Raw genomic sequence first — 25,308 nt, forward strand, 5'->3', positions numbered from 1 at the left:
TAAAATTTAGTACAGTCAAAAACGTACATAAACTTATATACATAATTTTAAGTATATTTTACCAACATTCTAAGTATTAAATCTTATGAATTGAGCTATTTTAAGAATACGGCCTAATATACAGCTTTGATATGAAAATATAAACGTTTTGGAAAAAAAATTTAAAGTTCAAAGATTTCCGTAGTGTACTGAAAATTAATTGTTAATTAAAAAATTACTTACAAAATATACAATTTTAACAGGAAACGAGGCCACGTGTTTGCTATATAATCATAAACGAAACGAACAGATCTATGATCTATCTCGGATAATAACCATGAACCAGGCCCAAAGCCTTTTTTGATAAATACCGCCAAAGAAAATGAAATAAATTAAAACAAAAGTTTCGCTCTACTACCTTAAATTAATCTGTTTAAAAATACAGAATGATATAGGCATTTTTCGAAAATACGAACAACAAACAAAATAGGGCTGTTAAATACAAGCCGCTGTTATAATGTAAATAAAAATTCAATGTTTTGTTGTATATAGCCAAATTGGGCTACTATAACGATAAGTTGAAAGACCTGTAGCTGGAATTTTCCCTTTTTCTCTTTGGCGCCTGCGCAGTGTTGCTATAACCAATATCGTTTCCCGCGGAGTCTTGTTTCGTTTTATTCTGACCAACGACGTCACCAGACTAGGGGAAACCCACCCTCCCGCGCGGTTGCCGAAAACTAGTTTCCCGCCACTTTTATATGCGCCAACCTATATGTGCCGCTTGTAAGAAGCCCAATTTGGCGGGAAATCGCCCATCTGGCAATTCTGTTTCGCTCCTACTTACTACGCTACGCATTTTCCATCGCACTACACATTGGTTCGGAAGCCACTCTCCAGTCCGCGCCCTTTACAATAATCTGTTTTAATATTGTTAGTGTTTCATCAAATGTATTAAAAGATTGAAAATTGATTAGTTGTTAGTTGTTACTTGTGAAAAGTCACGATTAATAATTGGTTGGTTTTTAATTGTGACTACAGTATATAACAAATAATCAATTGTTAGTCGTGAGTTTTCACAATCACAATTAATTAATTGTTAATTTTTATAGTCGTGATTAACAATTTATTAAATGTTAATTGTTAATTGTGAAAAGTCACGATTAACAATTGGTCAGTTTTTAATTGCGACGACAGTATATAACAATTAATAAATTTTTAATCGTGAGTTCTCACAATTACAATTAATTAATTGTTAATTTTTATAGCCGTGATTAACAATTAATTAATTGTTAAGTTTTAGTTGCCCCAGCAATTAAAATTTGCCCAACACTGTTACCAGGTTTGAAGTTTAACCGGCTTATAGCATTTAGCATTTTTTGCGTTGATGTATATTAGATTGAGGAAATCTTAACCATAAAAACTTTATATGAAAAATTATTGAAAATAAACATAACAATTGAAACTTATACTTATGAAAAGATATTTTGTCATTCGTAGAACGACTTTTACAGTTGGGAACAGCACATTTTTTACCTATTTTATATTCGAATATTTCCTAAATCAAACTTTATTTACTGAAATAGACCCATAACAAAAGAGGGGCCGCAGACGAGGCTTAAGTGAGACCTGTGGGCGGAACATCCTGTTTGTGACGTTTTCAACCACGTGACCGCCATTGAAATATACAGGCGGAAGTAAGGAAACGGATGTTCCGTCCAAATGCTGAGTTGCCAGGTAAAAATGTAAATTTTCGGCCCCCCAACTTTCAACATGGGTCTATTAAATCCCTTACATTTTGCGTCAAACCCAAAAAGTTTGGTAAAATACGCGAAAAAGTAGATTAGTCCATAATTAAAAGGGATAATATAGCTAAATCCTAAACAAATTTTAAGAAATTAAAAAACTTACTAGATTACTCGAAATTTGACGGGCGTAGCACTTTGAATATGCGTTATTCGGCTGAGAAAAATAGTGCTGCTGAAACTATACTCCTTGCATAGTTGCAACTTACCGAATACGTTTTTACCAAGGCTTAGTTGCAATTTACCAAGTAACCAAACACGTTTTTACCAAGGCTTAGTGTATTATTTAATATTATAAGTACTGAAAATTTTAAAAACTAATTGAAATGGAAACTAGGGAAATTGGCTGGGAAATCATATTGAAATATTATGAAAAGGATGATTTCTTTACAACTGATGAAACTGGATTAAGAAAACAGGAAATAAATTGCATGAGAGAGTTCTCAGTATAACTTAAGGCACTGAACACCAATTTAACGAACATCTTTAAACTTTGCAAAAGCATTGTACTGCGTTGACTTTTTGGTCAACTTCACCCTATTTTCTTTCCCGACATTTTAAAATTTATTTCACTTAAAAGTATAATAAAAAACGATTATAACGTAATAAACCTATTTTTGGAAACTCGTTGACTGAAGCAGACGAAGTTTCGTGAATTCGGCCGAATTACTAATAGGGTTGCTAGTGTCGCGATACTAATTTTTCCCCAAAAAAAAAGATTTGAATTCTAACAATATGATTGGCTCGCTAGTATGGGGCGTAAGAGGGAGGTTGGTGAAGTTGGAAGTTTTCAGGAAACCTGTGGTGGAAGCTAGGGGAGAGCTCAAGAGGCAGACTCTTTTTCTTCTATGTCTCTTGGTAAAAAGTACACATGCATTCGAAGAAGGTACACTCCATTAAAAATTCAAAACCATTATCCAGACCATTTTTCGTTTCTCTTTGCCCCCTCCAACTTCTAGAACGTTCCTACGCCCCTGAAAAGAGTTTCGCGTTTTTGTTTTTTAATTTCTTCAAATTTGTTTAGGATTTAGCTATATTATCCCCTTTTAATTATGGACTAATCTACTTTTTCGCGAATTTTATCATCCTTCTCACAGTCCATAGGTGGTTTCTTCTAACTTAACTAAAAAGTTTGGGTTTAGAATACGTACGACTTGAATTTCCCAAATTTTTTAATTACTCCACTACTCGATAGACCACGCCACGTATTTTCGCCATCTGGCGCAGAGCACGCGAAATGACGGGGAGAGATGAATTTTCCGACACAAGCACGCGCTCTTCCTGACTATCAATAATTTGTCTAGTTTATTCTTATTCTAATGTCTATGGACAAACCCATTTCTACGAGTTTCATCACGGCCGTAAAAATCTTTCTAAAGACAGATGCACACAATAGCCTTCGCGCGCGAAATCTCGCTGGCAAATCGCGTTGCGTCGCGTTACTTATTTAAATAGAATGGAAGTCATGGCGCATGGGCGCGTGCGCGAAAATCGCAGGTGAAATCGCTTGTTAAGGTGGATGCACACATAGCCTTCGCGCGCGAAATTTCGCTGGCAAATCTCGTCACGTCGCGTGACTTAAATAGAATGGAAGTCATGGCGCATGGGCGCGTGCGCGAAAATTCGCAGGCGAAATCGCTTGCGAACCGTATGTGTGTTTGGGCCTTAAACCGGATGTGTGTTTGGGCCTTTAGACATTCGAAGTGTATATGTGCCGCTTGTAAGAACCTTGGTGTATACCTATATAGTTTCCTGATTATATTAAAGAGTGCTTTCGTCTGATTACTCTGATATGATTTTGAAAACTTGCAACGTCACCGCTGTAGTGTTTAAGGCCCAAACACACATACGGTTCGCAAGCGATTTCGCCTGCGAATTTTCGCGCATGCGCCCATGCGCCATTCTATTTAAGTCACGCGACGCGACGCGACGCGATTTGCTTGCGAAATTTCGCGCGCGAAGGCTATGTGTGCATCCGCCTTAAGAGTGGACGCCATGACATTTACCGTTTTTTATCAATAGGCAAATTACAACAGTGACGTCGTCAGTTTCGGAGTTTCGAATTGAAAGAACTCCATAGAAAGAGTGGTTTTTAGAACACTGCTAAGTTCACATATTGTTATGGTGTTTAAGGTTTATTGATGACACCATAATTAGTTTTTTGGATTTAGTAAATCCATGTTGTCGATGCTCTGTGTTGCTTTTAACTTTCCACTTCTTAAAATTTCTTTGTTGAATATCTCTAGTTTCTCTACACTGAACTCTGATTATTTAAAAATAGCCGATCGATCTCACAGTAACACCCTAATTTATAATTTGACTAAGAAGAAATTATATCTCGAAACGGTAATTTCTTTCGTTTGTTTACAATATTATGCAGTTAATTTTTTTTAATTTAAATGGCATTTTCGTTAACATTTTCCATATTCCTTTTTTAATGAAACCAAAATACCAATAAGCCTAGGCCACAACCGTTGGTAAAGCTAGATAATTAATTTTAGCACATTTTAGTAATACTAAACTCCATAGTGAACAAGTTAAACGAAATTTAATGTTGTATTTGGAAAATGTATATAAATCACTAGAATGAAAGAGGGTTGAGGCTCTCTGGCTGACATGGGAACTTCTGGCAAGAAAATCTATAGAACAAGAAATAGGCATCAAGAAACTAGACTTGCATTGGCGTAGCAAGAAAAGGGCGGCACTTTTTTCTCAATATGAACGGGTTTTGAAGTGAGCGGCCAAATTGCATTGAAAGGGGGGAGTTAGCGACTGCACTTAATGAATCCACATGGGTGGTAAAAGCTCTTTACGCCATTGGCTTAACTAAACTAGCCTTTATTCCTGTTGGTTTAAATTTTATTATTTTGGACTTGATGTCACTTCACTAATCAGCGAGTAGGAATCTTACTTTTATACTACACGCTGTTTTTCTAATTATTTGTGGATGCTGTCATTTCCTTCTTTGCTCATTATGGCACCACAATTCACCATTAAAAAAATTTGGCGTGATAGTTTTGATCGATAATTCAAAATAACAATCCCAAAAGCCACTCATCAGTTTCAGCAACTATTTCAGCTGAATAAACTTAATGCCATTTTTGGTGTGGTAGGATTAGCTCTGCCTGTCAAACAAAATACTTGGCCTACAAAAAAAGATAATAGTGCTTATAGTAGGTTATTTGGCTTGAAATACATAAAAAATGCCTAACTTGAGCTTTCCCTTCAAAATGTGGCAGGATGAAATTAATATTTTGAGGTGTAGTATCAACTTCCCTTCAATACCTCATGATTTCACATATGACCAATCAAGTGTTGATATTTTTCAAATATGCTGTGCGGCTGTGCCCTTTATCTTTAAAACAACTGCATTTAATCTGCGATATGTCCGGAATGGAAACTGTGGCTCTTAAAGGCTTTTTCTCTAAATCTGTCTGCGATGAACAGGCTGTTGAGGTGGCTCCCCAACAAAGAACATTGCCCCCATTCCTTAAATGTTCAAAGGGCAAGCCAGAGATGTAACCAAATGGAGAAGCTACTTTGCACCAAAGCCGACTGTTAGAAGCATCCTAGACAGGAAATAGTCTCACATTATTACAGGAGTTAAATGTTATGTTAGGTTTGGTGTTGGAACCATTCCATAATATGCTTGGACGATTTGTCATGTCTTTTCCTGTTACAGTATGTTCCATTCGTGTCTAGCAACCACCTTAAAAATGCTGCTTCATCAATTTACATGTTTACATCAGACTGTATCTACACAGTTTATTGACATGGGTCAAAAGTCGTTTTTAAACATGTTCTCCTTAAAAGAAAGTGGCAATCTTTTTTTATTTCAATTTTTTTTCTGGGCTGACTCCTAATTTCATTGAGCTATTTCCATTCTGAAAGTATTTATCTTGTAAACTGGTCAGCAAACAATGATGTGACGTGGTCAAGGAAAACCTGGAAAAGTCAGAGTTTAAAAAATATTTTTACCAAGTAATATTGAAGTACTATGCCTAAGGTCACCTCTCTCGCAAGGCAATAGAGGCAGTACCTATTAAGATCATTTGAGAAAAACATGTAACCTAGTTCTGCTGGCTTTCAAGTGGAGTTCAACCTTTTTTTGTTTGCTTTGTAAACAACGCAAAGCTTTTTTAAAAAATCCATTCTATGCAGGGCTTGATAGTTGCAAGTGTGTTTGTCATGCGGGACGCTAGAATTAATTTCTTGCTTCTCTGGTGAACATTTTTGATACTGTTATTTTTTGTATTATAAAATATGTATAGTTAATCATACATAAAATATTGGTTTTATTCTTACAAAAGTATTAGTAATTAAAATTTTCACTGCATTCTACCTACAATCCACACAAGACAATCCATGTGAAGATTTCATGTCTAAGGCCTTTAGCCAACACCATAAGTTTGTTCGCAAAAAAGAATCCACGTGAAGAAGTCAGGAATTCCTCTGTTTGTTCCATTGGTCACAGGTTGGGTGTTAATATAGGCTCCATTTTTGGGTTTTTCAAAAGGGAGCTTTGAATTTTCTTGTGTCAAATAGTGAAATTCATAATGTAAGTGTACCCGCACCTTGATTTAAAATTCCAGAACTTTTTGGTAGTTCTATTTAATCTATTAGATGTATTTTATTTTGCTACTACTGTTTTTCGTTTATTAGATATTTGGTGGCTCTGCAGGAATTTTTGACTTCATGGAAACTAGGTGGAACAACTTAACCATGTCTGTTCATTCTGGTGCTGATTATCAACGTAGACCCATTACTTCTGGGCTTGGAGGTTTGTTTAGTTAATATTTTGTAATACCTACCATTCTTTATGTTTTCGCAAACTATAGCTTCGTGGCGTTTTTTTATTTAAAACTAATTTGCTATGGTGCGCTTTTATTTGTAAAAGTGTTGATTTGATTATAGAGTAACTTATAAAGGACACAATTTAGAAAAGGGAGTTACGTAAGCTTAGAGCAGACTCTGAGCAGTTCCTGACTAGTACTGTTTTGCAAATGTGTCCCCTCAATTCAAACGCACACCAGGGGAAAACTCTAATTCAGAGTGATTAGTGGTATGTTAAAACCAGAATCCAACCAAAGATATGTCTAGTTTGAATCGAAAATCTTTAACGTTTTATTGATCCTCTTGAAATTTTAAGAGCGCGAATTAATTTCTAAACCAATTTAAAATTAACAAAGAAAATCAGTGAAAGAATGAAATTCCTTATACCCAATGTTTATAACCCAACTTCACCTGTTATCTGTTATATATTTCTTACCATAAATTTAAAAATTAAGAAAATTTTTTGCAATCTACTTTTTTTAATAATTTTATAATTGAAATAATTTGCACCAAATTAATCCATTTAATTTTTAACCAATTTATCCATGAATAAAATAAACCTAAGATTAAGCACTATTTTTATTTATTTTAGTGCAGATCTGGAGTTTAGTTAACTGCGATTATAATAATATAGTTATGGGTAATGAATAAACAATGCTGACCCAAAACCTTTGTCGAAACTGTGTTAGCTAAGCACAACAGTATATATTTCTATATAAGATCATCAATATATAAATAATAAAAGCACATATTAGCCAATTATAATTTAAAAGAATATTAAATTTCTTGTCGATGAATATTGTACTGAATGTTTTTTGATAGTTGTACATTTTTGCTAGATTTTTAATTTTAATTTATTTCATGATAGTACACTACTGGTAAAGATTTAAAATCAAAATGTAATATCATATTGTAATGCACATTTTATGTATGAGATTGTTAAATACTAGTTTCATGTCGTACCAAATAGGCAGCACCGTAGGCTTAAGTTGTTAAGCAACTTTTAAAGCGATTAATTCAGTTGGGCAGGTTAAATAATAATAATAATAATCAGCTAGGCTAATACCCAAGGCACCACCTTAGGCCCAAGTCATCAAGCGACTTTTGCGTAGGAGGGTGGTGGCAAGCCCTTCATTCCATGCTAGCCAACAGCTCCCTACACTAAACTATTGCCGTTAACCTCAACAAGTTGTTATGGAAAGGGGAGACTGAAGAACTCTGGGGAACACCCTTTAAACCACTGGGGAGAAAACTTAGAAACTCAGTGCAGAAAGAGTTGTTCAGAGTTTTCACCTATAAAATGTGCGTTACAATATTTCTGATGTTATATATATTTGTTTAATATTAAACTAACGTTTTTCGTCTACCAGAATCCATTAATAGAAGTTTCCATAAAAGCTTTGTTAAAGTCAAATAGAGAGTTTGTGCTCCCGTGACTGGACTTTTATCTTTTTTTTTAATAATGCCAAAGTGCTGGCGGCAGCGTTCGGCAGGGGCCAAGAAAGTTGCGGAGGCTTTTATGGAAAGAAGTATTAAGACCAGAAAAATTCTGGCTGCTAGTTAATAATCCAGAAGATTTTCTTCTGAATTTAAAACCCGTTTAAGTTACGATTAAAATTTGCCTGTACATGATAACTTAATCATAGCGATTGAATATAAGCTTGTGAACCATAACTTGTATCTTCAAACTGAAAAAAATTTAAGAAATTGTAGAATTTGAAATTAATGTTTTAAAATCAAGAATGTATTAATTTATTCTTGGGGAGAATGATTATGTGGAGATTATATTTTAGAATATATTTCAATTCAAATCATGAGCTAACAGTATAAACTCATTCTGCTAATAAAATTAAATCAACCAAGTATCTTATTGGTTCCTTAAAACTTATCTTAGTGCAATTGTATATGCTGTTGATATTTTTCCTTTCCACCCTCTTATGCTGGGCAAAAACTAGATGATAACCCTCTATTTATCTCCCCAGAGGGGAGGGTGAGGGATCAGGGGCCCAACAAAAATGTATGGTTCAGCCCAAGAAGTTGACATTCAGAGAAATTGCTGAATCCAATGAAAAATCCCAGATCGGGAAATTTTGTACAAGTTTTATCCAATGGTGTGCTCCCCCATCCTCCTCCTACCATGAACGAAAATCTGGCCTATGTTAAAAACAAAAGTTCAGTGTCCCTAGTAATTCTCACTAAGTATAACTAAATACATTCTTGATAAAATGATTATTTTTGGAACTCTTGTGCTCTATCGCCTGTCACAAATGAATTTCTGATAATTTTTAGACCAACCTTTGAACATGGCGATTACTAATAGAACAATGTCTATAGTGTGTCGTGTGATTCTTATTATATACTATAAGTATCGTCATAAGATCCATGGAGTTATGTATTTTAAAAAAATATTAATATTATTTTGGGGAAGAATTGTTGGAACTGCTATTTAGTATTTTCCTGTAATCCAATAATACCAGTTTTATTTTATGTGGGTGACTTTAATATCATTAATTAACTCTTTTACAAAATTCAAAAATATTTAAGCATGTATTATTTAAAGTAATTCAGGTACTAATGATTGTAACAAAATTACAGTATAAATGCATTTAGCTTTTTTTTACTAAATATTATATTCCAAAATTATCATGTTTTTAATATATTTAATCGTTGGTAATGTTTTTGCATGTGTAAAATTTTTCTATAGATTAAATTGGCAGGTCAATAGTCTCTTCCAAACACTCAAGTTATGAAAACTCATTAAAATATGACTACCCTGGCCTGTTGGTGACTGGTGATGAATATCTGGGAATTCCCAACTGGCCTGGAGAAGGTCATGGTCTTCTTAAGATTCTTGTTTTAAAATTGATCGCCCAAATTAAATTTTAAATATTTTAAACAATACAAACCACTTTTACAAATGTTTTCCCAATCAGTTTATTTGGATATGATTGGTTTTGTAAACACTAAGGGCATTTTTGTGATTTCGCAATATTATTTAGGTATATTTTTTTTTAAAGGGGATATAACCTCCAACTCATTGTATACGGAAAACTGCTATTTTAGGGATTATTGTATAAATAATGAAAAAAACAATTATTATTCTAGATCCATAATTATGTTGAATCATTACCACTAAACTTTAGTGATATTTCTGTAAAACGTAAAAGATTCACACTCTGAAATAACCTCCCCTCAGACTTACGTGGCACAACAAATATATATTCAAATGATAAATATGTGCTTTGAGTATTAACTAAATAATTTATATGCATTTTTGGTTGCCTAATTTTTGAGACCCTTTTGGTAAGAAATTATTATTATAATTAGTACCTGTGCAACCAACTTCTAAGCAGCAGCCTCATATTGGAATCCTTTGAGAGGATGACAGAAATACTAGAGGTAAAATTCCCTTTAAAAGGCTCTTAAATTTGGAAGAACCTGGAAAATGTTTGTGCCCGAAACTCAACCCCCCCCCTCCCCCGTTTTAGCTGTAATTAATTGTTGGGCCTTCTAGGATCTTACCTACTGACATAGTAACTAGTGGACCAATATGACAGTAATACCAAATGTTTTTTCCCACCCCTGGCATTGTTGTGCATTTTTATTACTTTGTTTTTCTGTAGATTTTCCTTAACCTGTCTATTGAATTTGGACTTATACTAAACATAAATCCATAATATATTTATTATATTCAACATCGTTAATTTATGAAAATTGAGAACTGATTTACGCTACGTTACATATAAATATAATAAGTAATTTGAAATTTACATAGTTTTAATGGAAGTTTAGTTGGATAAAAACACTTTTACCTCTTACACCAAATTGATTTGACTCTAATTTAACGAACAATTTAATTTTTTCTTGTACGTTATTTCCTGATAATAAGAAAGTACTAATTTATTATTTATTGTTCTTTAGCAAAAGAAAACAGCTTTAATTTGAGCTTTGTGTTGTGGTTTTAAAAGACAAAAAAATTGTCAATTTTAAGGCTCAATACCATTTTTACCAATAGTGGGAAAAGTGTTCTTTCTAAAGAACTTAAAATATTGCATGAAAATTGCTTTATGATCATTATCCTATTAAAATAAGAATTAGTTATGTCGGTTCCAAGGAGCAAGGCTTTTTTATCATTTTTTCAGAAACTCCTGGTAGCGCAAAGAGAAACTTCCTCCCCACACACAATTTAATTTTCTTGAAAATTTTATACAAAAATTAGTTTATTTAAACAGATCAAACCTTAAATTTGACATCTGAAATTTTTTTTCAGCATTTTCTTGATTATCAATGTATTTTTGTCGCAAGTGAGGGAGATTAGGCTAAGAAATTTAAAAAATAATCAAATCAATAGATTTTTTGATTTACATAGGAAATATTATTTTTCAACTTAATTTATTAAAATGCAATTAACAGCTGTTTCTTGTCTAATTGATGAATACTTAGCTTCTATAAGTTAGACAAGTTAAATTCTAATATAATGCTAACTAAATTTTGGTTTTTCCCTTGTTTGGAATTATTTCAGAACTTATTTTTTTGCCATTTTTATTAATATTAATACACTCATTTAAATCAATGATTTTAAAGAATAATTTTAAAGCAACTCTTTAAGTCAATAAATTATGTAACAAAGCTGTACAGCTTTTTTCTGGTGGTTCTTACTTTACGCAAGAAAAGTAGCCACCCTCAAGGCTAGTTTTGTAGCTCGTACGGAGTCATTTTAACTGAAAAATGTGAATTTTTTTGAATATTACTTAAAGATTGAAAAATAAACTGCAGTTGCAGTAGGGTTAATGCAAAAAAATTACGTTACATAAGATTTAATATTTAAATGCAAATGCAGTGTGGTTAATACAAAAAATGTATATTAATATTAATTTACTTTTAATTATTAATTACCAATGATATAGATGGCGATGGTAAAGATATTGGTAATATTAGTGCCACAAGTCACAATTTTAGAGGTACTGGTAAGGATTCCATGGATAGACTAGATCCGGGGGAAGATGTGTCAGACAAAAGGCTCGCTGCCGCCCCTAACTCAACTGTGTTTCTGAAAACCCGAGAGGATAAATTACAACCCAGGAAGTTCAGTAGCCGCTGTAGGCTGTTTGTTTCAAACCTTAACAACATTAATACAGAGGAAGAGTTTAAGAAACTGTTTGAACCTTATGGTGAGGTCTCCGAAGTATTTTTGAATGCTCAAGATGGATTTGGATTACTTAAAATGGTAATAATTATAATAATAATAATATTAATTCTATAACATTATATATTTTGATTTAAGATCTAGATTATTAGATTTTTTTAATTATAAATTGTTTTAAAATATTCTTATTATTTGAAATCTGACTGGATGCTCTGCAGTTATGTTGGAAAAAGAACTTTCATTTATTATTCTTCATTAAAATATTATTAAAGTTAATTTATTTTTATGCTATCATACTACATTCATGATTGACATTCTAAATGCACACCACATTCTTAAATAAAATAGAATTTAATGGTCAATAACTTGAAGGGAATTTCTAGTACTATTTAAATAATTTTAATTTTTCTTAATTTATTAAACATCTCTAACATCTATTTCTGCTGTGTGTTATCAAAAATTAAAAAGGCTGTATAAAACAATTTTCACACCTTAAAGATTGGATTCTTTGGGCATAGCCTCAATTTGATTTTTGGCTGGCCACCCAAGGAAATCCGTAATTGTAAATAGAAATATAATTTTAACAAGTATACTTTGTTTAAAGTAAATATTAGATAGTCTTAATAAATACTAGAAAGAATACTTATTCACTTAATTAAGCGTTAAAAGTAAACTTTTCACATTTAATCTTTTATGACACATTAACAATAATTACTTGCTGTGAAGAAGTGAATGAAGCATTAACTACTTTTGCTGGCTAGAGTGAAATAGTTAAGTGCTAGTCTGAGATAGAGGGGTAGGGATCTTCACCCAAGCAAATCCCCTCTTTCAGGTTTCAATTGAAACTAAAATCTTAATATTTTTGTATTTTATTTAAAGAATTACTCATTTAGGTTTGGTTTTAGTTAAGAAATGATTTTATAAATGCACAGTGAGATAACGTTTAATTTTCCGTTGTTATTGAGAATCCCCGGGTGGCTGCCCTTTTGTAATTAAATTCGGTGCAATACGCTTAATTTAATATTTACAATTTTTTATTAGGATACAAAAGAAAATGCGTGTTTGGCTAAAGCGACTCTCGACTGTTCACTCATTAATGGGAAGCATATTATTTGTCGGTTTGCTGCACAGTGTGCATCTATCAGAGTTAAAAATTTAGCACCATTCGTCACTAATGAGCTTCTGAGATATGCTTTTCATTTCTTCGGTGAGATTGAGAGGTCAGTGGTGATTCTTGATGAACAAGGCCATGCCACTGGTGAAGGAATAGTGGCGTTTACCAGCAAATCTGCAGCAAAACGTGCCTTGAAACGGTGCACTGAAGGATGTTATATACTGACTGGGTAAGCTTCGGGTGTTTTTAACCATTATGTGATGATCATTTGTCCATGTAAAGCACCTTTTTACCACATTGTAGTTAGTGATCAAATAAACAATCATTTAATTAAAAGTATAGGCTTAAACTTTCCAAAATGAAAGGACCGTTGTCGTACCCAGTTTGATGGGCAGAAGTTATTATAAGCATGATGCTTTCATCTCCCTTTTGCTGTACCCTTCTGCTACGTGCTAAGTTTTCCCAATACAAATAACTTAAACCATACTTCTTCCCTCCAAGTTCCTTTGCCCCTTTGTTCAGAACTGTGGACTCAATGAGATTTATATATTTAAGAGCTCCAATGCCTGTTATTGTGGAACCATACCATGAAAATGATGAAGAGGTTGGATTACTTGAGAAAACCATTCCGAAAAGGACCAACCCGCATTATCAAAGGGATAGAAATGTTAAGCCCCATTTTGCTCTACATGGTTCGAAGGAGCATGAAATTTCAATAGAATGGAAAAGACTCTACGAAGTTATGCGAGATAAAAGGATGAAATTGGATATGGAATTTCAGAATCAAAAGAAACTTTTGGAAGAAAAGATGACAGTGGCAAAACTTGGAGAAAAGAACATAGTTGAAAGTAAGCAGAGTGTAATTCATTTATTCTAACATGCTTAACATTTAAAATTTTAAAAGTATTGAAAATCGAGGGTGAGCTTGAGATGCCTGTAGAAACCTAGCGAGCTTTTTAAACAAAGTTTAATAATATATTTGTTAAACAACTTCTTAAATATTAAAGTCATAAAGAAATTGGTTAATGCGTCATTTTAAATTCATCCTGTTCCATTGAAACTAATTGTCTTTGGTTCAAAATTAGTCATTTATGCCGAAAAAGATACCCCTTGTAAGGAATCAAATAACTCAGCTGACTACAACTGAAATACAGTGCTCACATCAACTAAGACAAAGAATGTATTTATTTATACTTGGGGAGAATGATTGTTGAGACAGTTGATTAAATATAATTTCCTCTTGGCACAAGACCCTAAGTTTAAGTGAACCAATGAGGTACTGAGCTGATTTTAATTTTTTAAGGGGAAGTAGCTTATTGTTTAAGTGCTAGGGAGATGGGGAGCAATGCTAAAAATCGTCTCTTAGTTATTCTTCCTAAGTTTAATTAAATACATTATCACTTAGACTAATGATTACAGACAGGAAGCTATATTCAAATACATATTACTAGTTCTGGTTAAAAATTGACCGCACATTAAGAGCCGCTATTATGTAATGAACCAATAATTTAACTGAAGTTTTGAATCAATCATATTTTTAGAAGACAATATATTGTACTTATTAGTAATTGATTATGCATTTCTCAAAATACTTTTTCCCTATTGAAAAAGTTGTTAATATTTATCTAAGACCAAACCTGAACTATTATATATAAAGAGAAGCCTATTTTAATACGAAGTATTAGGTCAATAGATAGTTAATTTGTATGCAATTCTATATGGTATTATTGAAATGAGACCAAATAAAACTTTTTAAAAAAATTTTGAATGTATTTAACATAAATAAGCTAGTAAGATACTAGGGGTTTGACATGTTTCAAACCGCCTTGCACTTCATCATCAGATAAGAAGAAAAACAAACTTTACAGAGGTCCACATCAAACCGAGGTTGGCTCTTATTAAAAAAATCAATAAAGGAGGGGGAAAGTTTCAATCGGTATCGAAAAAGGAAACTGCATTTAAAAACCTTAGCAAGACGCTCAACTAGGTATGGGTATATACTAATACTAGTTACATTATTTATATTAAATATTGGCAAATTTAAAAGGTTCTTGGTCTTATTTCAAGGTTTTAGTTATCATTTATTGTAAACTCATTTCCCAATGGGCCAAATATCAAGAGCCAAATATTCCGCAAAGCTTTTGATAATAAATCAGGGCTATATAGTTGTGGTTACATAATGTTTTATCGGTTGTAGGTCCTTTTTGACTAAAATAAATTTCTTTTTATGGGTCCTAAAAGAGTTGGAAAAGTCTCTTTGCAGAGCCCCAAATTGATATTAAAAGTAGGCTATACCTTGCATAGCGTACCCCTGGCGCTGACACTGGATCAATAGTTAAAAAGGTTTTAGATGGCAGCTCTATTTCTTCTCTACCACCTATTTATCTCATGGTCATATGGTCCATTATTCCACAAACCAGATGTTCCAATTATGGGGTGGCAGTGATGTAGCCAGTTGGGACAAATTTGGTCCTATGTACCACAAAATGTATAGGTGGTTGAACAATTTTCGTTATTAACATCAAGCGTTTTAATATTAAATTTTTAACTCAACATGAGAGTTAAATTTAATTAAAGCAATTGGCTTACTGACCTGTAGTCGAGGGGTCGGACATTCCTAAAGAATGTGTACAGGACTTTCAAATCCGAGATTTAACCCTGGATTTCAGATTTTTTCCTTTTGGTATTGGATTTTGGAATTTCTTGTCGGATTTCTGGTTTTTGGAATTTATCAATTTCTCGTCTGATATTGGGATTTATCTCTGAATTTTGAAGAAATCAAGGCTGGATTTTGGTTTTCTTGGAAAGTGTACAGGATCTTGTGAATGTTTGACCCCTCGCTATTGTTTTTTTCAATACTATGTTGGTATGGTACACCTTTCAAAAGGATAGTTGTACTGAAAGAAAAATTTAAAAATGATTAAGCTATCCAGTCAAATTATAGTAATGATATTTTTCGTATCTCATTTTCAAAATTAAGTTAATTTATTATTACTCTAGGGTTGAAATTCCTGGAAGAAGAAAAGAATATCCTACAACGCCAACTTGAGTTAAGGTAAATGTTTTTAATTATATATTATTCTAGGCAATTAAATATTTGTGAATGTTTGTCACGCTATAGGCCTTAGTGTCCAAACTTTGCATAATTTTTCCAAAATTGCCAATTAAGCAATTGAATTTGCATACTTAGGTGCACTCCTTCAAACCTGAGGTACGTGTACCCAAAGTGTTACATGTATTCGTTTTCAGTAAAGAATTATGAAAATAAAATACACTTGTGGGTCTTTCATTTCCAATTTCAACTTTTCTCTGCTCACAATTTTTCGTTCTATAATAAAAATGTTCAGTCTAGTGTTGGGATTTGAATCGATGCCTTTCCATTAGACAAGAGTTTACAACTATAATGCACAATGGGAGTTGTTGTCACTGCAGTGAAAGAAAGGCACTGCTTTTACAATAACTGTATTTGTTGTTATGTAATCTCTTATCTTTGGAGCTTTTAAGTATATAGTTTGACAAAATTATGCTGTTTGAATATTTTACATGGGTTGCATTTATCATACTTATCGCTTAACGGGGATAAACTATGGTTGCCAAAAGAACCCATAAATGTACTGTGGTGGAAAAATCGAATTGACAAATAGAATTGGAAAAAAGTTAAAATTTCTAGCCTGGACAACGAGTTTACTGTTCAATGTGGCAAGAAGTGGACAATAAGTTTTTTGTATTAGAGGGAAACAGATAAAGAAAATAATTAACATTCCAACTTGTATTCTTTCTAATTGAAGTGTTACTACTTAAAATAAATAGTTACAAAATTTTTAATGAAGCTATTGGTTTTATGCTATTTACATGTAATATTGCTCTATTAGCCACTTTTTGCATTGTTCTGGACTTTTATAGAAATGTGCTCTTTTGGTAATACTGATTGAACGTGGAATGGGAAGTCTACTGGTTTGACTTTTGACGGGGTGGAGCTACAATATTGATGAACTACTGATGGCCATTTTCAGAAATTTTAAGTTTTAACTTAAATTCATCCTGTCCAAAAGTTCAATACCATTTTTTTAATTGTAGATAAGTGTCACTATTATTAAACTCCAAATTAATTTGGAAACTTTTCTTTCTATTACAGTAACAGAGAAAAAGAACCAACAGGGCCTGATACTTATCAATCTGAAGAGGTAAGTGTTATTATTATTTAGGAGGTTTATAGGAGACACCACCTGGTTCACATTAAATCTGGGAATTGGGTATAAAAAGAAATATTGTATGTCGAAAAGGTTTAAATTTGTACTTGTATGTCTGAGGTACATGCAGGTGGTTTTAATAATTTCAAGGAAAACAAGTAAAGGGAACTTCTCTAAAAGTGGAGTATTGTAGTCAATATAGTAAAATTCTGGTAAAATTTACTGTGCTAGCTACTTATCGGATGAATACAAAGGGATGCACTGATAAATCAGACGATATATCGGCCTATTTTTCTAATATCAGTCTAGGCTTAAGCAAAGCCGATATTGGCCGTTACCGGTATTAGAAAAATATTTAAAAACAAAAAATATAGATTAACTAACTATTGATAATATTTGATTATCCGCGCCATGTACGCCAGACTTCAGAAGCTAGATCATTCCATTTTTTAGACAGGGGGTTCCGAGTGTAAACAAATAAAAAACCATGATATTTGATTTGTGATAGAAAATAAGTATTGTTAAAATGAAAAGAAACAAATTCGGATATGCTCTTACAAACTTTTTTCATGAAAAATTAGAAAAAAATGGTACTGAACTGTCTTTTACAATGATTTTATTATATACGTATCTGCTGTATCCATATCGGTGCATCCCTAATGAATACTCGATTGCTCACGACCATGCATGGCACACAAATAAAGCTTCTGTAAGCAGCGGGAAATCGGTGTTCCTTGAGTCAACATTTCCATATTTTTACTATTTCTTATACTTTTGTCAAATTGTTTGAAATCTAATAGAAAATTCTAGAAACATTGTTATCAGTTTGATAGTCCTATTTATGTATTTTTTGGAAAGGAGTCTTGCTCGTATGGGGCTTCGAATAACAGTGGATATGCTGATCATTCAGCACCACCACCTCCTAGCTATGGTGCAGGTCGGGGAAGAGGACACATGATCCACTCGGAGCTAATGAATAAAAGAGCTCCAATGGAGTGGCGCAGAGGTGGAGTTCCAAATATGAAAAGAGGGAGATACCAATATTAATTTTTTAAGCTAAATCTTCAAATATCCATTAAACCTTTTGGGTAATTGTGTAGGTAAATACACTTTTCTAAGCTTCATTTTCTCAGAAACATGTTTCTAGATATTCATATTTTGTTCTGTATTTGAAATATTTACTTTTAGAGAGTAATACCCTGTCCATTTCGTAATTAACGAAAATTTTCTAAGGTACTTTATCAGCTAGAGGTTTTAACTGTAAATATCGAATATAGAACAGCACTTTGATATATTCAAGTTTTCTCTTTAATTTTTATGTTTAAAGTTTTTTTGAAGTTCATTTGGAAAAGAAGTAAAGAGTGTTCAATATTTGGTTTTAAAAAAGTTGAAAATTAGAATGAAGCTGTGTATATGTTATTTCAGTTCCTTAAAAATATGAAAACCTGTAGTGCCATTTCTAATTGTTTATCCGTATTTCACTTCTGTTTGTATTTCATAATTAGTGCAAAATTTTCAAATTCATTAAAATTTTGTGTTATATCAAAAACCTGAACAACTAACTGAAATAAAATTTGCTTAGAGATTTTATTTTAGTACCAGCCCATTTTCTGGTTTTTCTAGCATTATATTGATAGGTGTTAATGTCGCTTAACTGTCTCAACTTGTGGAAAATGTTTTGCAAATATTGAATGTAAGACACAGCTCTGTTTTAGAAAACAATGTTTGTATTAGTTAAACATGTCATTAAAATTAATCATTTAACATTTGACTATTTATTTCTTTGATTAGAAATACCTTTGCGTCCCTACAGATAGCTCGTTTGCTGTTTAGTTAACCAACTACGGGAGATGTGGTGTACTTGTTCCACCAGGTTGAATTTTTAGAGCAAAAGTAGATTTAAGAAAATCTTATTTCACCTTATAAATTAATTTTAAATTTGTGTGGTGCTATTTGAAATTAAATGTGAAGGGAAACCATTTACTACAATCAAATAGGGTCGCTAAACTTAATCATTTTAGTGGTAATTTTTGAATGACCTTGAAAAAATTCTTTTAATGTCCTTCGTTTTTAACCACTAATTAGTCAGGGGGCCAATGTCAAACTAATGCTACTACTTGGGAAGATGTGCCAAGTTTGATTTTTCAACTGATATGGATTAAACAACGTATATAAAAAATAATTAGACTTGTCACCAAATTTTCAAATGCCTATTTAACTTAGTTTTAACACTTTCAATTAAGTCGAAAAATCAAAAATTGTGGTCGAAGTATGGTGAAAGTAAGAATGTCAGAGTTACTAGTACAACATTTATCTACAACGTAAAGCTAATAGCCTAATGTCGACAGTAATCCAACATCTATTAAGAAAATACCTTTTTATTATTTTGACACTGTAAAAATTTATTTATCTTGTCATTTAATTTTTGAATGCTAATTTAAATTAGTTTTATAATTTTTAAATAGACAAAAGCAAAAAAACTATTTTAAAGGCAATTTTTTTATATTTTATTGTTTTCACAATTTTTAAGTTGATAATAATAAATAATTATAATAATTAGCTAGGCTAATATCCTAGGCACCACCACAGGTGCGAAACATTTCAAGTCCTGAGAACTCTTCGGGGGGTCGATGGGTAAAATTTTTCACTGGGGTATTTCCCGCAAATGGGGTAGTTTTGGACACCATTTCGAATATTAGCTTTTAGACGAGTACACCGTTTTTCTCACTGGCGGTTTTTTAAAACCAGTATTATATTTAGTGTAGCGTAAAGTGCGTTTGTATTAGAATGGCTGAATTTTAAATAATGTGTGCATATTATGTAATGAAGATAATTCAGATGCGTTATCTAAAGCTACAGAAGAATCACTGTCCACTATTCAAACTTTCTCGTCAAGATGGTACGCGGTCGGAAAACACTTGGATTCTTACAAACGTATACAGTCGAAAATGTATTCGGATTCACCAATCATCTATCACCGTAAGTGCTATAAATCATTTTGCAATAGAACGCACATTATACGGTTAGAGAATCAACGAGAAATTCTTAGTTTGTCAAGTTCAAACTCTAGTTTAACCAAGAAAAGAGGCAGGCCAAGTAAGCTGGAAATAAACTCAACATCATTAGAAACTTGTAAAAAAAGCCGCAGCTCCTTTGATGAAGATGTGTGTGTGTTTTGTCAGGATTCTCAGGAATCTAAAAAATAAGAAATATTTCGTGTAAGCTCTGCTGACATGGGTAGAAGATTTCTTGATATAAAACAATATTCTAAAAGTATAACAGTACGAGCGAGACTTGCTTTTTTAATGGAGGACAAAGACGCTTTCGCTCAAAATATGAAATACCACCGAAATTGTCTTCGTCATGTAACGAGAAACTTAGAGTTGTTAACTAACAGACTTTGTGATACCACTGAAGATTCTGCTACCGAAATTGCAATATGTTATCTGGAAATTGTAAATATAGTCAAACATTCTCTTACACCGACTGAAAGTTGCCCGAAGCCATTTATAGACATGAACACTCTGGACGAGAAGTATAAGTCTCTACTAGACGAAAAAAACGTATCGTATTCAACAGAACAACATTTTAAACGTCATATCAAGAAAGTATTCCAGACTTGGAATTTTTAAAGCGAGGTCCAAAGCCTGAAATTATATGTTCCCAAACGAAAAACCTAATTTTGGAAGAATATTATCAGAGCGAAGATCCCGACACCGACATGGCATGTATTTTAAAAACGTCTCGAATAATTAGACGAGAAATAAGCGAAATGAAAGAATGGAAGTACAGAAGTACGTTTTGGGACTTTCAAACTCCATGGAAACTACGACAACTTATGGAATGGGTAATAGTTGGTATGCAGAATACCCTTAATGGCAAAAGAAATAATGAAGCATTTCAAAACTCAACGCCAAGTACACTACCAACCGTCATCGGACATCAAATTTAGGAAAAATCGTCAAACACCACTCACGGTAGGCAACGGTTTAATGCTTTACCAAAAAAAAACGATCAAAGCAAGATTTAGAAGTTTTTCACAATTTGGATCTGTCCACGACCTACGAACACGTTGAAAGGGTAACGACGCAAATTGGTAATTTAGTTATTAGTGAGTCTCAAAAACAAGCCACCGGCGTGTTAATACCGAAGTTTATCAAAAAAGGAGTTAGGCCAATTTTTGCCTCAGACAATATTGATTTTGGAAGCGATGCCGGATCTTTTCACGGGGCTGATTTACTAATTGCTCAAAAAACATCATCTGCGTCCCCACTACTATCGGACAAGCTTAATTTCGACAACTTGGAAAGAAGTAAAAGCTTGCAATCTTCTATAAAAATAGAGTATCTACAATGCACAAAAGAAATTAATCCGCAAATTTCTCATAATGGATCCATAGATTTCCCAAGTCAAGAAACATCAGTGAGCACGGAAAGTACAGAATTAACTTTTCTATGGCTGCTTTTATCAGTTTCCATTATGAAAAAAATTCATCAGTCGCCTTTAGATACAAGCGTTAAAAAATTTCCTACTTGGGCATCTTTTCACTCTCAAATCATGGATTCAATGGACGAATGTGAAATTGGCGTGGTAGCCCCGTTGTACAACTGCAGCCCCACCGAATAGTGTTTTACGAACAAATCTTGGCCATGCTGAAGAAATTAATAACCTCATTATTGGAAACGGTAGTTGACCAATAATTACTCTCGGCGGTGACTTATATGACAGAGCTGTCAAGATAAAAGATTACAAAAAACATTGGATTATTCGCCTTGGAGCTCTTCACATTATCATTGCATCACTTAAATGTTTAGGAAAGTACATAGAAGGCAGTGGTATAGATGTGGCCGGGGAGGTTGCTGAAGTATATGGTTCGGCAACAATAAGTCAAATAATAGAAGGTCGTCATGTTTACAGAGGTATAGAGGCGCACGTCATAATGCTACTTGCTTTGTTCAATTTATTCACCGACCACATTGTTTCCAAAGAAGAAAACTTAAAACCCAATAGCTTACTGATGACCTTCATAAGGTTTTCGAAATGAATGAAAGTGCATCATCTCTAAAATTCTGCAGCTCAGAAAGTGTTAAAAGACTCGAATATTTTTAAAAAACTCGACGACACCGATCTTTCTGACACGGGTAAATTTCTACAAAACTATATGAAACAAGTTCAAAATTTACTGTCTTTCAAATACGCCAAACCAAACTGCTCTTGACAAATACTTCAGCGTCGCACCAGTACTTAGCTCCTTAGTTCAAGATTTTAAAAAACTCTGGGGTGGGTGATAGAGAAGCTACACTACTACATCACAAGAGTTACGGTAGAAAAGGTTTCAAAATGGCCAAGCATGCATCATCAATCTCTTCGTACCTAAGCAAAGAAGGAAACCGATTCTCGAAACCAGACCTTCATAACTTAATGACTTTTGCGGTGGCTTCTTCAGAAATAACTCAAAACACGCTTAAGAGAGACAGTCTTGGGGAGGAAGCCTTTCAGAAATTTGTCAATGAAAGGTTAATCGTCCGCAACGTTAGCTTCTGGGATGTGTTGAAACGTAACCAGTACAAATATTTTAAAGAAGCTGGATCGCAAGTAAGAGCTAACGTGAAGGGATAACTCGTTAACCTGAAACAAGAAAGAAATTTAATATTGAGGTTATTGGTAATTGCAAAATCAAGGCCAGATCTTGCAGCGAAGGATGCGATAGGAGAATATGAATTCCAGGTGTCTCCGCCCTCTAATTTCAATTGTGATGGAACTATGCTGATGTTGGCTGGTAAAGACGAGTTTGTTGAAGAATTGTTGAGGCTTCCACTTTCGAATCAACAATCACTTGATTGCATTAATAGCAATTACTCAGTTATAATCGTTGACGCAATGTGCGTAGTTCAGTCATTACAGTCTTCGAAAGACATAGCTCAGCGCTACTCTTTTCAGAAAAATTCGTTAAGAAAATAGGAAAATTGACTGAAAAATATGACAAAGTTCGAATTCTTTTTGACCAGTACTTTGAAAACTCGTTCAAAGAAAAAACCCGTGATAAGTGAATCGGCAAAAATGTAGCTGTTCACTACCACGTTAATGATAACACCAAGATTCAAAACGTAAAATCTTTTCTTCTTCATTCCAAAACCAAGTCGGAACTTACCAGCTATCTTGCGCAGAAGTTACTTAACTACTACAGTCAAAGTTCCAAAACTATAATTGTTTCTCATCAAAATTAAATTTCATCTAAGGGCCAAGTCAATGTCACAAAAATTGAATCAAACCATTACTTAGAAGAGGCGGATCAGCAAATAATACTTCACTCCATAGACGTTGCAGAAAATAGCAAAGACATAAAGCTAGATGTTTATTCACTAGACACAGATGTTTTAGTTTATCTAATAGGTTTCTTCCAACATATTCCACCGAAAACAAATATGATTAGGAACAAGGATATTTTCAAAATTAGTGAAATGTACGACAGGCTTGGTACCGGGAGAGCAGACGCTCTCATTGGATGGTATATTTTTAAAGGTTGTGATAACACTGGTTGCTTTGCTACTAAAGGATTGAAATCCAATTTTAAAGCCTTCATTGCTAGTGACTACGACATTCTAAACGCTTTTAGTCTCTTTGGAACGTCATCTACCATTTCGGAAAATGTACTAAAACAAATCGAGCGATACGTGTGTCTGCTTTACAAAAGCAACGACAAAAAATACCATTCAATTAAAGAACTTAGACGGGATCTGTTTGCCAGGTCAGGAAAAGAAGGCCGCCAGCTACCACCAACATCGGCTACTTTGGTACCTCACACAGAAAGAGCCTATTTTCAAACAATGGTAATCAAAATGTCGATTCAAAGTAAGCCAATTTTTCCGCCACCAAATAAGTTTGGCTGGGATGAAATAGATGGACGTTTTTACCCCAGAAAATGCAATTTGACTCCTGCACCTGAAGCCATATTAGCTCTAAGAAAATGTGGCTCTTCAAAACAATGCAAGACAAGAGCTTGCGGATGTTTTAAGAATAATTTAAAATGTATGGATCTCTCTGGGTGCGGTGAAATATGTTGCAATACAAAGGACTTTGATTACGTTGAAGACGAATTTTTCGGTTAATCTTTTAAAAATAGATACATTTTAAAATAAATATTAAGTTATTATTTTGAGTGATATTAATTAGTGAGATTTAAATCAAATTGTTATCTAAAACAAAACTCATTCGTTGAAATACCGCGAAAATACCGAAAATAGTAAGTTAGTAATGTTTTGCATGTCCACATTTTTCTTTTTCGTCATCAGCCCCACGTTATCCAAAACGCATTAAAATCTAGGAATTTAAAGAATCGTTGAATACCGTTTGGGAAATGTTTCTTTCCTACCTATATAGTAGCCCGCCGTCATTTTAAACCTTTAACAAAAGCTTTGTTTCGGGCACCGTCATTTTAATCCTTAGACCCCACGTCTACTACAGCAGCATATTTCGAAAATATTGTGGTCCTACTGGCGCCATCAGCATATTTCGCGAATATTGCAGTCCTACTGGCTCCATTACCACTCCCAATAAATAAGAAAGGCTGATTTTGGACCGGGAAAAAACGGCGCGACGGCGAGCTCTCTTCGCCGCGGAGTGAATTCTACTCCCCGAACCGTTGGTTCGTACATCTTTAAATTAGAATATCTTTAAAATTAATTATTTGCGGCTTATAATTTTTGCACCATTAGATTCCCCTTAATAAGTACGTTGGTATGGTGTAACCATAGAAATCTCATAGGTAACTAGAATGCTGCCGTGTAACTGGCAAATGGGCCAAACGCCGTGGCAGACGATAGCCAGATCTCAGCCAATCAGAGCTCAAAGAGTGGTTCTGCCAAGAATTTAATGTCACCAGAGAGAATGACGTCACCTATCTCCCGCTATAGTAGCGGATCCAAGGAGGATTATTATCCTCCTTGGCGGAACCACTCTACGACCTCTCATTGGCTGAAGGTTCAAGGCGAACTGGCGTCAAGCTCGGCCGTAGGCGGCAGCATTCTAGTTACCTATGAGATTTCTATGGGTGTAACTAAAAAGTGGAAACTAGGTGGCGGGGCTATTGTTCAAAATAGCCGTAAAATATGGCCCCCTGACTAAATTGACGGCTTTTAAATTTTTTTTGCGCGTGAAAATACCTCTACATGTTATGGTCAGAAAAGCACGCAAAGAAGGCCCAAGACATGTACCTGTAGTGTCGCGCGCTAAAACGTCATTTCA

At 33.7% G+C, this 25,308-nt stretch overlaps 1 protein-coding gene across 1 annotated transcript; it reads left to right on the plus strand.

Moving 5' to 3' along the window:
* Window positions 1-4,027: 4,027 nt before the first annotated feature.
* On the plus strand, window positions 4,028-18,828 carry LOC149952561 (splicing factor, proline- and glutamine-rich-like). Its single transcript, XM_090168630.1, has 8 exons — window positions 4,028-4,127; window positions 6,444-6,561; window positions 11,522-11,841; window positions 12,802-13,103; window positions 13,430-13,722; window positions 15,875-15,929; window positions 17,010-17,058; window positions 17,923-18,828. Exons 2-8 carry the CDS (start codon window positions 6,477-6,479, stop codon window positions 18,109-18,111), a joined length of 1,293 nt encoding a protein of 430 aa, XP_090024756.1. The 5' UTR covers window positions 4,028-4,127; window positions 6,444-6,476; the 3' UTR covers window positions 18,112-18,828.
* Window positions 18,829-25,308: the final 6,480 nt, after the last annotated feature.

The sequence above is a fragment of the Leiobunum rupestre genome, chromosome 3 (assembly GCF_980474605.1).
Source record: "Leiobunum rupestre chromosome 3, qqLeiRupe1.1.hap1, whole genome shotgun sequence".
NCBI lineage: Eukaryota > Metazoa > Arthropoda > Arachnida > Opiliones > Sclerosomatidae > Leiobunum > Leiobunum rupestre.